Consider the following 15,249-nt stretch of genomic DNA (forward strand, 5'->3'; position numbering starts at 1 on the left):
AACACTGCAAATGAATGTATCAAAGATTTCTCCCTCAAAATTCTAAGATGTTTTATGAACAAAATTCTAAAGGGTTTCAACATGCAATGGATACATATATATATATATATATATATATATATATATATACACACACACACACACATACATATATATATATATATATTAAACATTCAGAATAACTAGTTTCCATGCTTACACTGAACTCATCATAAGGCAAAAGCCTTTAATTGTATTGATTCTCAGTGTGATCAAAAAGCAAAGCAATATAGTAAGCTTAATGAAAACAATCCTTTGTGTTTGCCAATTTCAAATTGCTAATACAGTTGCAATAAAATTCAACCATCCTCATGGATGACATATGCAGCTTTGATCTGTTTTCTGAGTGCAAGAGGCAAGCATGAATCTGTTTCTCTAATTGTCCTCATAGTTTAGGAAAATCAGGAAAAAGCATGTTTGTTTAATAAAGCATCATTCCACCTCCTGGTATGACCACATCTGATTAGGAAATTAAGGCAGAATCAATCAGATTCTGTCAGATGAAATATCATGTCTTCTACTCTTGGCAACCTCTGGAATATCATCACAGATTATAAAACATTGAATGAGCTTTAGTCATGAAATTATCCATGTCAGAAATCTTTCTCTCTCCTTTTAACTGCCCAAGAAATACGAGCCTTGGTAACTCTAGTTATTGTATGCTACAATACAAGACAAATTACCAATAACCATTCCTGAACTAACATACAACCAGATAGTGTTCCCACAGCAGTTTGATGTTCTCTTGTTTCCCATAATTCTGTTTCATCTTCTACCTTTTTTGATCTCAGTAGGTAAATCTACCAAAATCTTTTTTCTTGAAGAATTTTCATCTCCAGAAGTTCTCATTCCTGCCCTCTAATATAAAAATAACCACTCCAGCAAATAAAATCTCTCCAAAAATATAAGTCAAGGTTGCTTGATGACTACTACACAGGCACCGGCTCTTCCAATATTCAAGGAAGCCATCTGTTGAAAAAAAAAAAAGAAATATGATTTAAGACACATTTTATTGTTATGGAAAAATATACAGATTATAATGTATTTAAATCATTCATTCATATCCATGAAAATATTAATAAATATGATTATCATTTCCCAATATATCTGCAAGTAATACAATAAACATGGAAACAATAAAAATGGCATTTATATAAAATAATATGAATATTGAAGTATTTAAAACCTACAATTATTTGTGGAATTTTGATAAAAGTAATAAATTCTTTAATGATATTTAATGAAGTGAAGCTTCTATAGGAAAGTTGTCAGCAAAGATTTTTTCTGGAGCTTGCCTGGACACATTTTTGATGAAATTTCAAATTGATAGCTTGGAGCATATTTTAGATGAAATAGTTGCTTCACTATTGAAGTCACTGGAAAGTCATTTCCAAAGATATTATACTGAATAAAATGTGTTATTAATTCATTCTAAACAGAGACATTTAATGATGTGATTTCAATATGCTATCATCAATAGAACATAATTGCAATTGCTACAGGGCCTATTTTAAAATCCATATTATGAGTGTTATTGATGAGAACTGAGATTTTAAAAAAATAATCCTGAATATGAAATTGGCTAGAAATATATTGAAAGCAATAATTTTAAAGAATTTGTACTAAAAATTTATTCCATGGAGGTAAGCTAAGAATTTAATAATTTGAACTTTTGAGATCAATGATTTTTAGATACAGTTTTCTAAGAATAATTCATTTACATAAAAATATCAGGTAGATTAGAAATTATAGGATATTATTTCAAACCGAAGATAAAATTAATCAAGTGTAGCAAATGAAGTAGCTGAGAGCAAAATAACTTCAGATCATATACACTATCTTATTGATTGAGAAAGGACACTATCCCATCCTCTACATATGAAAATTACCACCATTATCTAATTATACATTAGTTCTTTTAATTGTGCTTATTGTCACCTGCTATCTTTCTATAGGTTAAAACAAATAGAAAATCTTCTCATATCATTTTTTATACCTTTCATTTAATACAGTGTCTTTTTAAAAAAGGTTAATGTTATGTCTCCTGTCTTTTTCACAGATATTTGCTCAAAGTGAAAGGCAAAAAGGAGCATGTGATATATTGATAGCATATTGTGTATTAAGAATAATTTTTGTTGATCACCACAGTCACTTTTATAATCCCATCATATGTTGTCATCTCTATATTACAGTAAATGGAGTATGAAGAGATATAAATCTGGTAACATTTAGGTCTACAATTTTCAATATTTCTGACTCCAAATTGCACACAGTTTCCATTGTCTCTTTTAGTTTCCAATGATTTTCAAGTGTTGCTTCATGTCATAGCCATCTAAGGAGCTTTTACAAAATATAACTACTCAAGGGCCACCATTCAATAGGAATGACATGAGTTCTGCGTAGTATTTTTGAAGAGTTCCCCAGATGCTCTCTATGTGCATTTAGCACTGAAAATTACTATGCATAGTTCCAGATGAAGTATACTTCTATCTACATTTGCATCTATGTCTCTATACATGATTATATTTGCATGTAAAAATGAATTGCTGCTCCCTCCCTTCCCCCACTGCCCCAAGTTTACTCTTCTTTCTGTTATTTCTTTTATCCTTCTACTCAGTTGCTCAAGACAGGAACCTAGAGCATATCTACAGCCTTTAGTTTCATTTCCCTCAAGCTTACAGCTGAATAACATCAGGTCTTATAATTATCTCTCCTACCAATTGAATTACACCATTCCTACTATCTTCAACTAGTTCAGGTTACAACTTCACCTTGAGTGTGAAAGGAGAGTAGAATAGCCCACTCCAAGATATGCCACTATGGCACATTGATTATTTTGAATTAAAGACACTTGAGTGATATTTCATGCAGAAGGAGCACTGTGACCTTCCTTTGACCCCTTAAAGCAGGAGATAACTTTTTCATGTGAGATGGTACCCTCTCTCTACTAGGAGTGTAAAAAGCATCCTTATCACCAGACATAAGGAGTTTAGGGCCAAGAAAGGCCGTGTCAGAAAACCTTGTAACTTCTTTGCTAATTTACTACCTAATCCCAAACCACTTTGTCTTCTAAATTCTGTCTAAAACAGTATAAGAGCTTCCTGCTTTTGGCCATTTCTTTTGAGTCCATATGGGGTTTCCATATGCACAAAATTAAATTTGTTTTTTTTTTTCCTGTTAATTTGTCTTATGTCAATGTGTTAGATTAGCAAAAAAAAAAAAAAAAACTAGAAGGAAAGAAGGAAAAAATTCCCACCCTTACAGTGAATTAGTGAAGTATATCCTAATAAATTTCTGATCTTTCTCCTAATCATATTCTATCAAGTGCAGTCATTTTAAAACACAATTCTGATTATTTACTTTCCCTGTCTAAAGTCCTTCATTAACTATCCTTTCGGTTCATGGTAAAGTCAAGATTCTATAACATGGTTTCTTGCCTTATATCCTAAAGACCCATTTTATCTCTCCAAACTTATTGCTCACCACTTTATTTCTTGCTCAATGAAACATGCCATGTGTTCTCCTTCCCATGACTCTTTAAAAATTCTGTTTCTTAAACCAAACCACTCCCCATATTTTTATCTGTTTAACTATTATCTATTTGCCATTCCACAGTCTATTTATATAATTTCCCGAAAGAAGATTTCTCTACCTAATACACTTAAGTTCTAGCATAGTGTAAAGTATTTCTCTTACCTCAGCATTTATCATTCTATTTTAAGCATTTGATATATTGTATTGTATGTAAGTACTTTTTAAATATTTGAGAGTTTTCCCTCTCTTCCCCTTGGTTCAGTTTATCTTAATACATATTTGACAATCTGCCCTTTTCTCTCTCCAGCATTATACTTTTGAGTAAACTGCTGCTGCTGCTAAGTTGCTTCAGTAGTGTCCGACTCTGTGCGACCCCAGAGAAGGCAGACCGCCAGGCTCTGCTGTCCCTGGGATTCTCCAGGCAAGAACACTGGAGTGGGTTGCCATTTCCTTCTCCAATGCATGAAAGTGAAAAGTGAAAGTGAAGTAGTTCAGTCGTGTCCAACTCTTCACGACCCCATGGACTGCAGCCTACCGGGCTCCTCCGTCCATGGGATTTTTAATCTAAAATGGTTGGCATGATACTAGTTATTAAACAGCAATCCAAGATGCAAATATCTTACCAGACTTCCCTGAAACTAATTCTGAATATCTTATAGACTGATTGTATGCAAATGAACTAAACCCATGTACAACAAAGTAAACTGAGCTGCAAAAATAATTCACAATTTATTCACTTAAGAAAGTCTCACACGTCTCTTACCCATGCTAGCAACTATGCCAGTCTTTCGATATATGACTGTAAATGACATATTGTATTTGGTTTTTATAGCTGCAGATAGATGCAGCATGACAGCACTATGACCATGTACCAAAGAAACACATGAAAGGATGATTTTACTCAAGCTAGAGGAAACAAAATTAAAAATTTATTTCTATGCTTTAAAGCACACACATTTTGTTCCAGATCATACGCAAAAAAAAAAAAAAAAAAATTTAAGTGGAAAAATCAAGTTTATTTAAAACACAAATACACACACTCATGCAAGCATGTATGTGTGTGTTCTGTATGTACCTATGCAAGACACGTATCTGCAAATGTCCCCTCATCTATTTTCATTATTTCCAATTCTAGCTAGCTTGGGAAGTTTTTCAAATATACATTATTATATATTTCAATATAATTTTCTTATTTATTCTAATGCTTGCACCAATTGATTTTGTCCATCTGTGGAGTAAGTGAAGGGAATGTGACAGGCAATATACAGCAAATATGAGAGCTTTCTCTAGTAGTCTGGAATCCTGAAAATTTTCCAAAGTGATTTTGTGTGGGTTTCCTGATGACCACTTGAAAGTCTTAAAAATATAAAGAATGAAAAGATATGGATATAAAATCTTAATTTAGAAATTTTAAAATTAATGTCTATTATATTAAAATAACTTTGTTCTAAAATATTTTAAATACCACCTTGCTATTTGTAAAATACTATATACCCAAAAGAATATAATAAAACATAGATCAGGGAAAATGGCTGTTGGAAATTTCTACCCATTAGTACTACATGCATTATTCTGACTTCAATTTTAGAGCAATGATAAGCATAATGGCTCATTACTATAAACATATATATATAATGAAAATATTATATTAAATCATTTATATGCCCATAGGCCTCTTTATTTAATATTCATTTGTAAAAGTGGTTCATTTAAGATATGTAACATTGAATTTGTACTTCCTTAGCAAATCAAAAATAATTCATGCATTGCTCCCTTTGTAAAACTAGGAACTTGGGAATGTAAGGAGTTAAAATATATCTTCTAAACTCTCAGTGCAATAATTATACCTTATTATATGTTTTCTTCTCCCTGGATAAGGAACACTACTTTTTCACAATTAAAGTTAAACACAGAAAACACAGAACCTAGTTCTCCAAATTTACACTGATCTTTCCTCCATTCTACCTGTTTTCATCCTCTTTTGTCAAATGCATCTATCTTCATTGAAATCAAAGAATTTCCCCTTAGGAAAGAGTAATAGTCATAAGGCAGATACTTTAGCTTGACCATGATGAGTTTGATTTTGTACTTCCAACTCAGTCTATTTAATATTGTAGTTGAACATATATCATCAAAGGAAGTTATGTATCTTTAAAAGTAAGAATTTTTTTAAAAAATTTACTTCAATCAATGTTCAAGTTATTCATATAAATTTTAGTCCATCTCTGTGATCAAAAATTAAAAAAAAATAAAATAAAGCCCTCTATGCATTAGGGAATACGAGGAGACGGGTTATTATTCTGCTTCAACTAAGTAAGACTTGGGAATTTAAATGTACCCACTGGTGGGAAAATGGTTTGTTTGTTTGAAATGTTTCTTGATTTTAAGTTTCTGATAAAGCAGAGAAATAAGAAATATTGAGAGATTTAGAAAGAAAAAAAAAGTTTAGAGAAATTGAGTATTAAGGAAAAAGTCTGAAAACATACCCATTCCCCTCATTACAAGCAAGTCTATAGTAACTGTAAGCATAAGGTATTTTCCATCTTAATTAAGGTGTCCTACCCTTATGTTTCCCCACCCCAACACACATTCTCCAGATATTTGACTGGTTTTGAAGCTTCTCTGAACATGATCCTGAATCTCTAATTGCTGTGTATAGTTGAAGGTTAATCTAAGATCAGCCAATTATTTTTCTCCATCTTCTTGAACAAAGTGTTCAGCCAGGAATGAATGCATTATGCAACAGACCATTCAGGCCTCTTTGCTATTTTTCTGGGGGCCTTTTTGAAAAAAGTTCTTTTGTTTTATGATTATGGCTGTGAAGAGTTTCATTTGGAGTTTCCAGCAGCACCATCCCATGGAATATTCTTTCTGCCATAGGTAGCAAGGAACATAACAAAGATAGCCAAGCAAAAAATGGGAAGCAGAAAGCTAATTTCTATAAGCTTCTATCCACTTCATTTTGTTATTTTTAAAACCATGCAAAGTTAAATTTTTGTGAACAAATATATTTCACTTTTATTTTTTGTTTCAGTTGATTAAAATTCAGTCCCTGTCCCTTGGTATGACTTAAAATGAAAATCCCGCTGAAGCATAAATTCCACTCTGTAATATAAATTTTATTGAAGTATAGAATACACAATAGAAAAGTACACAAAAGTATATGATCTAATAAACTTTTAATAAAATGAACATGAACATGAACAAAAATCAGTCACTTTGAGTTCAGAGTAATTCAACTAAGTACACTATTGTATGTACACATCTTCTCCACAGGAAGTAAATGAAAAAAATTCTTATATGTGAAGCAACTTAAGCTGGCAACAATTTTACCTGCGTCCATTCATTAGTTTGTGGATCATAGGATTCCATAGTGTTGAGGTATGTCTGGCCATCATAGCCACCAACAGCATATAATCTGTCACCAAGGAGACAGACTCCAACAGCATCTCTGGGCATACTCAAAGGAGCCACCATAGTCCATGTGTCTGTTTTGGGATCGTATCTAAAATAAAAGGATGATAGGATATAACATATTCTAATCACATTCAACTTTACTATTAGATATTTGATGCTGTTTCAAAACAAGCCATGGAAAAGAAAACTTGGCATTTTTCCTTAAAGCTCAATTATTTGAACACATGTTGCAGAGCCAATATCCACAAAGTTGGGCTTTCTATTGTTTAAAGTATTTTAAAAATATGGCTAGACTCTTAACTAGATGGATGCAGAGTCATTTCACAAAAGTGAATATCATAATTTTTCCTAAGAAAGACAGATATGAAAATATTTTCTACAGTGGAATGAGGTTCTTTCAAGAGAGTACAAATAAAGTGCTATGATCATGAAACAGAAGTAATGGTTAGAAATCTGGGAGAATTATAAAATAATTCACTTTTGAAATCTTCTTTAAATAAAGTCTGAAAGTCTATCCTAATTTGCTAGAAAAAAAGAGGATATTTGCACAAAAGAACACAAGTGCAAAAAAAAAAAAAAGTGCATGGGCAGCTTTGAGAAAACTAGGTGTGCAGTGTGTTTAGGATCAAATGTATAAGAAGAACCAATGTTTAAAAGGTGATATTTGATCAGCTAATAGATTACTTAAGAAAGGCAATGCCAAAGAATGCTCAAACTACCACACAATCCCATTCATCTCACATGCTAGTAAAGTAATGCTCAAAATTCTCCAAGCCAGGCTTCAGCAAAACGTGAATGATAAAATTCCTGATGTTCAAGCTGGTTTTAGAAAAAGCAGAGGAACCAGAGGTCAAATTGCCAACATCCGCTGGATCATAGAAAAAGCAAGAGAGTTCAAGAAAAACATCTATTTCTGCTTTATTGACTATGCCAAAGCCTTTGACTGTGTGGATCACAATAGACTGTGGAAAATTCTGAAAGAGATGGGAATACCAGACCACCTGACCTGCCTCTTGAGAAATCTGTATGCAGGTCAGGAAGCAAAAGTTAGAACTGCACATGGAACAACAGACTGGTTCCAATAGGAAAAGGAGTTCATCAAGGCTGTATATTGTCTCCCTGCTTATTTAACTTCTATGCAGAGTACATCATGAGAAACGCTGCGCTGGAAGAAGCACAAGCTGGAATCAAGATTGCTGGGAGAAATATCAATAACCTCAGGTATGCAGATGACAACACCCTTATGGCAGAAAGTGAAGAGGAACTCAAAAGCCTCTTGATGAAAGTGAAGGTGGAGAGTGAAAAAGTTGGCTTAAAGCTCAACATTCAGAAAACGAAGATCATGGCATCTGGTCCCATCACTTCATGGGAAATAGATGGGGAGATAGTGGAAAGAGTGTCAGACTTTATTTTTGGGGGCTCCAAAATCACTGCAGATGGTGACTGCAGCTATGAAATTAAAAGACGCTTACTCCTTAGAAGAAAAGTTATGACCAACCTAGATAGCATATTGAAAAGCAGAGGCATTACTTTGCCAACAAAGGTCCCTCTAGTTAAGGTTATGGATTTTCCTGTGGTCATATATGGATGTAAAAGTTGGACTGTGAAGAAGGCTGAGGGCTGAAGAATTGATGCTTTTGAACTGTGGTGTTGGAGAAGACTCTGTTGGAGAAGACTCTTGAGAGTCCCTTGGACTGCAAGGAGATCCAACCAGTCCATTCTGAAGGAGATCAGCCCTGGGATTTCTTTGGAAGGAATGATGCTAAAGCTGAAACTCCAGTACTTCAGCCACCTCATGTGAAGAGTTGACTCACTGGAAAAGACTGTGATGCTGGGAGGGATTGGGGGCAGGAGGAGAAGGGGACGACAGAGGATGAGATGGCTGGATGGTATCACTGACTCGATGGACCTGAGTCTGAGTGAACTCCGGGAGTTGGTGATGGACAGGGAGGCCTAGCGTGCTGCGATTCATGGGGTCGCAATGAATCCGATATGACTGAGTGACTGAACTGAACTGAACTGAATTGAATAGATTACTTGATTCCCAGAGTATGAAAGTACTTCATGTTTATTTAATAGAAAAATAAGAAAACTTGACATTTGAGGAAACACAACATGAACAGAACTATGTTTCAGTGACAGTTACTTGGGAATCACTTGAAAGGAGAAATTGGTAAATCAAGAGATTGAAGCAGAGGGTCCAAGTTATTATTTTTTTTTTTTAATTTTAACCAAATATTAAATTTGTCACAATTGTTTCACTTAAATAGCTTTCTCTGAAGTCCTATTTCAGTCCCCGTATGATTCTTATTCAGCTCTATAGGATTTTTTTTTTTTTCAACTACTATCTACACAACAGACTTTGTTGCTCACTTTGCAGAAAGAGAGAAAAACAGACAAAATCTAACGCTAATTGCACTAAAGAATAATAAATGCATTTCTGAAGGCTTCTGAAATTTTAAGTAAAGCTCAAATAATGAAGACATTCTCATACACGAATACCACAGGAAAATTAAGAAAACACAAGTACATCTTACAAGCCTTCCCTTGTGACTCAGCTGGTAAAAAATTCACCTGCAATGTGGGAGACTTGGATTCAATCCCTGTGTTGGGAAGATTCAGGGATCTGGGAAGGCTACCTACTTCAGTATTCTGGCCTAGAGAATTCCATGGCCTATACAGAGGGCTCAGACATACCTTGTGTGCACCAGGACCCAGAGACCCCACAGAGACTGAGACAGAACTGTGTTTGAGTGTCTCCTGCAGAGGTACGGGTCAGCATTAGACTGCTGTAGAGGTAGGGGCTCTGGATGCAGTAGACCTGGATATGGCATAAGCCCTCATGGAGGAGGTCGCCATTAACCTCACCACAGAGCCATCAGAACTTACACAGGACTGGGGAAACAGACTCTAGGAGGGCACACACAAAACCGTGAGTGCACAAGGACCCAGAAAGGACCCCATAAGAGACTGATCCAGACATGCCCCTGAGTGTCCAGGAGTATACAGTGGAGGCATGGGTCAGAGGTGTCCTGCTGCAAGGTTGGGGGCACTGAGTGCAGCAGTGCATGCATGGGACTTTTTGAAGGAGGTCACCATTATCTTCATTACCTCCACCATAGTTTGGCCTGAGGTCAAATAACAGGGAGGGAACACAGCACAACCCATCAACAGAAAACTGGATTAAAGACTTACTGAGCATACTCCTGCCCATGCTCAGGACCCAGTTTCCCTCTCAGTCAGTCTCTCCCTTCAGGAAGCTTCCATTGCCTCTTATCCTTCTCCATCAGAGAGCAGAGAGAATGAAAACCACAATCACAGGAAACTAACCAATCTGATCACATGGGCCATGGCCTTATCTAGCTCAATGAGGCTGTGAGCCAAGCCATATAGGGCCACCCAGGGCAGATGGGTCATGGTGGAGAGTTCTGACAGGACTTAGTCGACTGGAGAAGGGAATGGCAAACCACTTCAGTATTCTTGCCTTGAGAACCCCATGAACGGTATGAAGAGGCAAAAAGAAAGGACACTAAAAGTTGAACTTCCCAGGTCAGTAGATGCCCAGTTTGCTACTGGAGATTAGTGGAGAAATGACCCCAGAAAGAATGGAGAGACAGAGCCAAGGCAGAGACAATACCCAGTGCCTGGTGATGGAAGTAAAGTCCAATGCTATAAAGAACAATATTGAATAGGAACCTTGAATGTTAGGTCCATGAATCAAGACAAATTGGAAGTGGTCAAATAGGATATAGGAAGAGTGAACATTGACATTTTAGGAATCAGTGAGCTAAAATGGAGGAGAATGGATGAATTTAACTCATATGACCATTAAATCTACTACTCTGGACAAAAATTCCTTAGAAGAAATGGAGTAGCCCTTATATTCAACAAAAGAGCCTGAAATGCGGTACTTGGATGCAATCTCAAAAACAAAAGATTGATCTCGATTTGTTTCCAAGGCAAATTATTCAATATCACAGTAATCCAAGTCTATGCCTGAACAGTAATGCTGAAGAAGCTGAAGTTGAATGGTTCTATGAACACCTACAAGACCTTCTAGAATTAACACACAAAAAAAGATGTCATTTTCATTGTAGGGGGCTGGAATGCAAAAGTGGGAAGTCAAGAAATACCTGGAGTAACAGGCAAGTTTGAACTTAGAATACAGAATGAAGCAGGACAAAGGCTAACAGATTTTTTTTTTTTTTTCAAGAAAACACACTGGGCATTGCAAACACTGTTTTCCATCAACAAGAGAAGACTCTACACAGTATTGACCAGATGGTCAATACTGACATCAGATTGATTATATTCTTTGCAGTCAAAGATGGAGAAGCTCTATAGAGCCAGCAAAAGCAGGACCAGGAGCTGACTGTGGCTCAGACCATGAACTCCTTATTGCCAAATTCAAATTTAAATTGAAGAAAGTAGGGAAAACCACTAGACCATTCAGGTATGACCTAAATCAAACCCCTTATGATTATAGAGTGGAATGACAAATCCTAAAAGGTGATGTTGTGAAAGTGTTGCACTCAAATGCCAGCAAATTTGGAAAACACAGCAGTGGCCACAGGACTGGAAAAAGTCAGTTTTCATTTCAATCTCAAAGAAAGGCAAGGCCAAAGAATGCTCAAACTACCACACAATTTCACTCATCTCACCCGCTAGCAAAGTAATGCTTAAAATTCTCCAAGCCAGGCTTCAACAGTATGTGAATCATGAACTTCTGAATGCTCCAGCTGGTTTTAGAAAAGGCAGAGGAACCAGAGACCAAATTGCCAACATCCTTTGGAACATCAGAAAAGTGAGAGAGGTCCAGAGAAACATCTACTTCTGCTTTATTGACCATACCAAAGCCTTTGACTGTGTGGATCATGACAAACTAGAAAATTCTTCATGAGATGGGAATACCAGACCACCTGACCTGCCTCCTGAGAAACTGAATGCAGATCAAGAAGCAACAATTAGAACTGGACATGGAATTTCAGACTGGTTCCAAATAGGGAAAGGAGTACATCAAGGCTGTATATTGTCACCATGTTTGTTAACTTCTATGCAGAGTACATCATGAGAAATGCTTGGCTGCATGAAGCACAAGCTGGAATCAAGATTGCCAGGAGAAATATCAATAACCTCAGGTATGCAGATGACACCACCCTTATGGCAGAAAAAGAAGAGGAACTAATGAGAATTTTGAGGAAAGTTAAAGAGGAGAGTGGAAAATTTGGCTTAAAACAACATTCAGAAAACTAAGATCATGGAATCTGGTCCCATCACGTCATGGCAAATAGATGGGGAAACAATGGAAACAGTGACAGACATTATTTTTTGGAAATCCAAAATCACTGCAGATAGTGACTGAAGCCATGAAATTAAAGGACACTTGCTCCTGGGAAGAAAAGTTATGACCAACCTAGATAGCATATTAATAAGCAGAGACATTATTTTTCTAACAAAGATCTATCTAGTCAAAGATATTGTTTTTCCAGTAGTCAGGTATGGCTGTGAGAGTTGGACTATAAAGAAAGCTGAGGGCTGAAGAACTGATGTTTTTGAACTGTGGTGTTGGAGAAGACTCTTGCAAGTCCCTTGGACTGCATGGATATCCAACCAGTCCATCCTAAAGAAATCATTCCTGAGTATTCATTGGAAAGCCTGATGTTGAAGCTGAAACTCATTTGAAAAGATCCTGATGCTGGGAAATCTTGAAGGTGGGAGGAGAAGGGGATGAAAGAGGATGAGGTGATTTGATGGCATCACCGACTCAATGGACATGAGCTTGAATATGCTCCAGAAGTTGGTGATGGACAGTGAGCCCTGGCCACAGTCAGGGGTTGAAAGTCCACAGTGCCACAGTCCATGGGGTTGCAAGGAGTCGGACATGACTGAGTGACTGAACTGAACTGAACTCAAGTGAAATTAACTGAGTACATCTTATATTTAGGTGAAGTTTAGAAATAATGTCCTATGCTTAGAAACAGACATCATTCTTTTCTTATTTTATAAAATTTCTAAGGAAAATTTTAAATATTTAGTGTTTTCTCCTGGAAGATCCAGATCTTTAAATTAGGTATATCTGTTTTCAGGGATTGGTAAGTGTTTAATAGCAATCTTTTCATTTGCATCAGGAATTGTGATGGTATTTAAACATATAGAGTTGGAAAAGCAAACCAATCCAGACAAAAAATGAGTCTTAACCCTACTCCCTCTGACACACTTTTTCTTTCCACTAGATATTTTTGAAGTAATCACACAAATTTAAAATTATCCAATAATGTTTATCACTGTTTTCACATTAATGAATCAAAATTGATTTTTCTGTTTATAGAAGTCCATGGATCCACCTCTCAGCCTGGTGATACACATAGTTGTTACCCTTCAAAAGAAAAACAAAAACAAAACAAAACAAAAAACAAAAACCCAGCTTTTGTTAGCTTAGGAGAAGACCACAGATGTATAAGCACTTTCTGACTATTATGAACAGTGAACTCTATTTTTATCAGTTCATGTTTTTGACAAAATTTTCTTCTAAGCATTTTTTTTTTTTTTTGCCTCAGGTTGTCTGTTTATAGAAAATGAAAGAAAAAGCAAGCAAGGGAACTGTCTTTATGTGTTTAGCTGTCTGCCTTTCCTACATCTCATCTTGGCCTTCATGGTTAGAATGTGAGGTTGTATCAGGGACTCTATTAAAGTTTATAGCCTACAGGCAAGAGGTGCATCAGTGGCTAAAATTGGCTGTAAAATGAAAACTTGCTGAAGACATATGATAGCCACAGAACAAAAGTTAATTTCTCACTGAAAAGCCCTATTGAAAAATTTGAGATATCATTACTTTTTCAAGCATTGTTACTACATAATTTGAAGATAAAAATATATCATATGCTTCATGGGCAATACAATTAGATGTCTGCTCCTTATGTCAACATTTTTTGCTTATTTTTATACAAAAAAATATTTTTTAATTTAAATTAATTTCAACTTTTAAATGAAGGTGTAAGAAAAAATCTATTTTGATTTAGGTCATATTCTCAAATAGAAAAGAATCTGCCTGCAGTGCAGGAGAGATAGGCTTGAACCATGGGTATGGAAGATCCCCTGTAAAAGGGATTGGCTGCCCATTCCAGTATTCTTGCTTGGAGATTTCCATGGACAGAGTAGCCTGGTGAGCTATAGTCTATAGGGTTGCAAAGAGTCAGACAAGACCAAGTGACTAACATTTTAACTTTCACCTTCATATTCCACTACATCTACTCTTCAAAGTTGTTGTGATTCAGTCACTCAGTCCTGTCTGACTCTTTGCCACTCCATGGATGGTGGCATGGCAGGCTTCCTTGTCCTTTACTATCTCCTGGAATTTGCTCAAACTCACATCTAATGAGTCGATGATGCCATCAAAACATCTCATCTTCTGCTGCCCAGTTCACCTTCTGCCCTCAATCTTTCTCACCATCAGGGTCTTTTTCAGTGAGTCAGCTCTTCCTATCAGGTAGCCAAAGTACTGCAGCTTCAACTTCAGCATTAGTCCTTCCAATGAGTATTCATGGTTGATTTCCTTAAGGTTGACTGATTTGATCTCCTTGCTGTCCAAGAGGTTCTCAAGAGAGCACCAGTTTGAAAGCATCGATTCTTCTGTGCTCAACCTTTTTTTTTTTTTTTTTTTTTAACTTATTTATTTTAATTGGAAGCGAATTACTTTAAAATATTGTAGTTTTTTTTTTTTTTTGCCATACATTGACATGAATCAGCCATGGGTGTACATGTGTAACCCATTCTGAACCCCCATCCCACCTCCCAACCCACCCCTCAGGGTCCTCTCCATGCACCAGCCCTGAGCACCCTGTCTCATACATTGAACCTGGATTGCTGATCTATGTCTCATAAGATAATATACATGTTTCAATGCTATTGTCTCAAATCATCTCACCCTTGCCTTCTCCCACAGAGTCCAAAATTCTTTTCTTTACATCGGTGTCTCTTTTGCTGTCTCACTTATAGGGGCTATCATTACCATCTTTCTAAATTGCATATATATGTGTTAATATGCTGTATTGGTGTTTTTCTTTCTGACTTCACTCTGTATAATAGGCTCCAGTTTCATCTACCTCATCAGAACTGATTCAAATGCATTCTTTTTAATAGCTGAGTGATATCCCATTGTGTATATGTACCACAGCTTTCTGTACATTCGTCTGCTGATGGACATCTAGGTTGCTTCCATGTCCTGGATGCAATGAACATTTGGGTACACGTGTCTGTTTC

At 36.1% G+C, this 15,249-nt stretch overlaps 1 protein-coding gene across 1 annotated transcript in view; it reads right to left on the reverse strand.

Annotated features, from left to right (window-relative positions):
* Positions 1-948: 948 nt before the first annotated feature.
* Positions 949-15,249, reverse strand: part of KLHL1 (kelch like family member 1) — a 526,330-nt gene continuing 512,029 nt past the window's right edge. The window contains exons 10-11 of the mRNA NM_001193055.2: positions 6,907-7,078; positions 949-1,008 (exon numbers count right to left, since the gene is read on the reverse strand). Coding sequence (NP_001179984.2) covers positions 949-1,008; positions 6,907-7,078 — 232 coding nt within the window. The remainder of the gene's footprint in view (positions 1,009-6,906; positions 7,079-15,249) is intronic.

Source organism: Bos taurus, chromosome 12 (assembly GCF_002263795.3).
Source record: "Bos taurus isolate L1 Dominette 01449 registration number 42190680 breed Hereford chromosome 12, ARS-UCD2.0, whole genome shotgun sequence".
Taxonomy (NCBI): Eukaryota; Metazoa; Chordata; class Mammalia; order Artiodactyla; family Bovidae; genus Bos; species Bos taurus.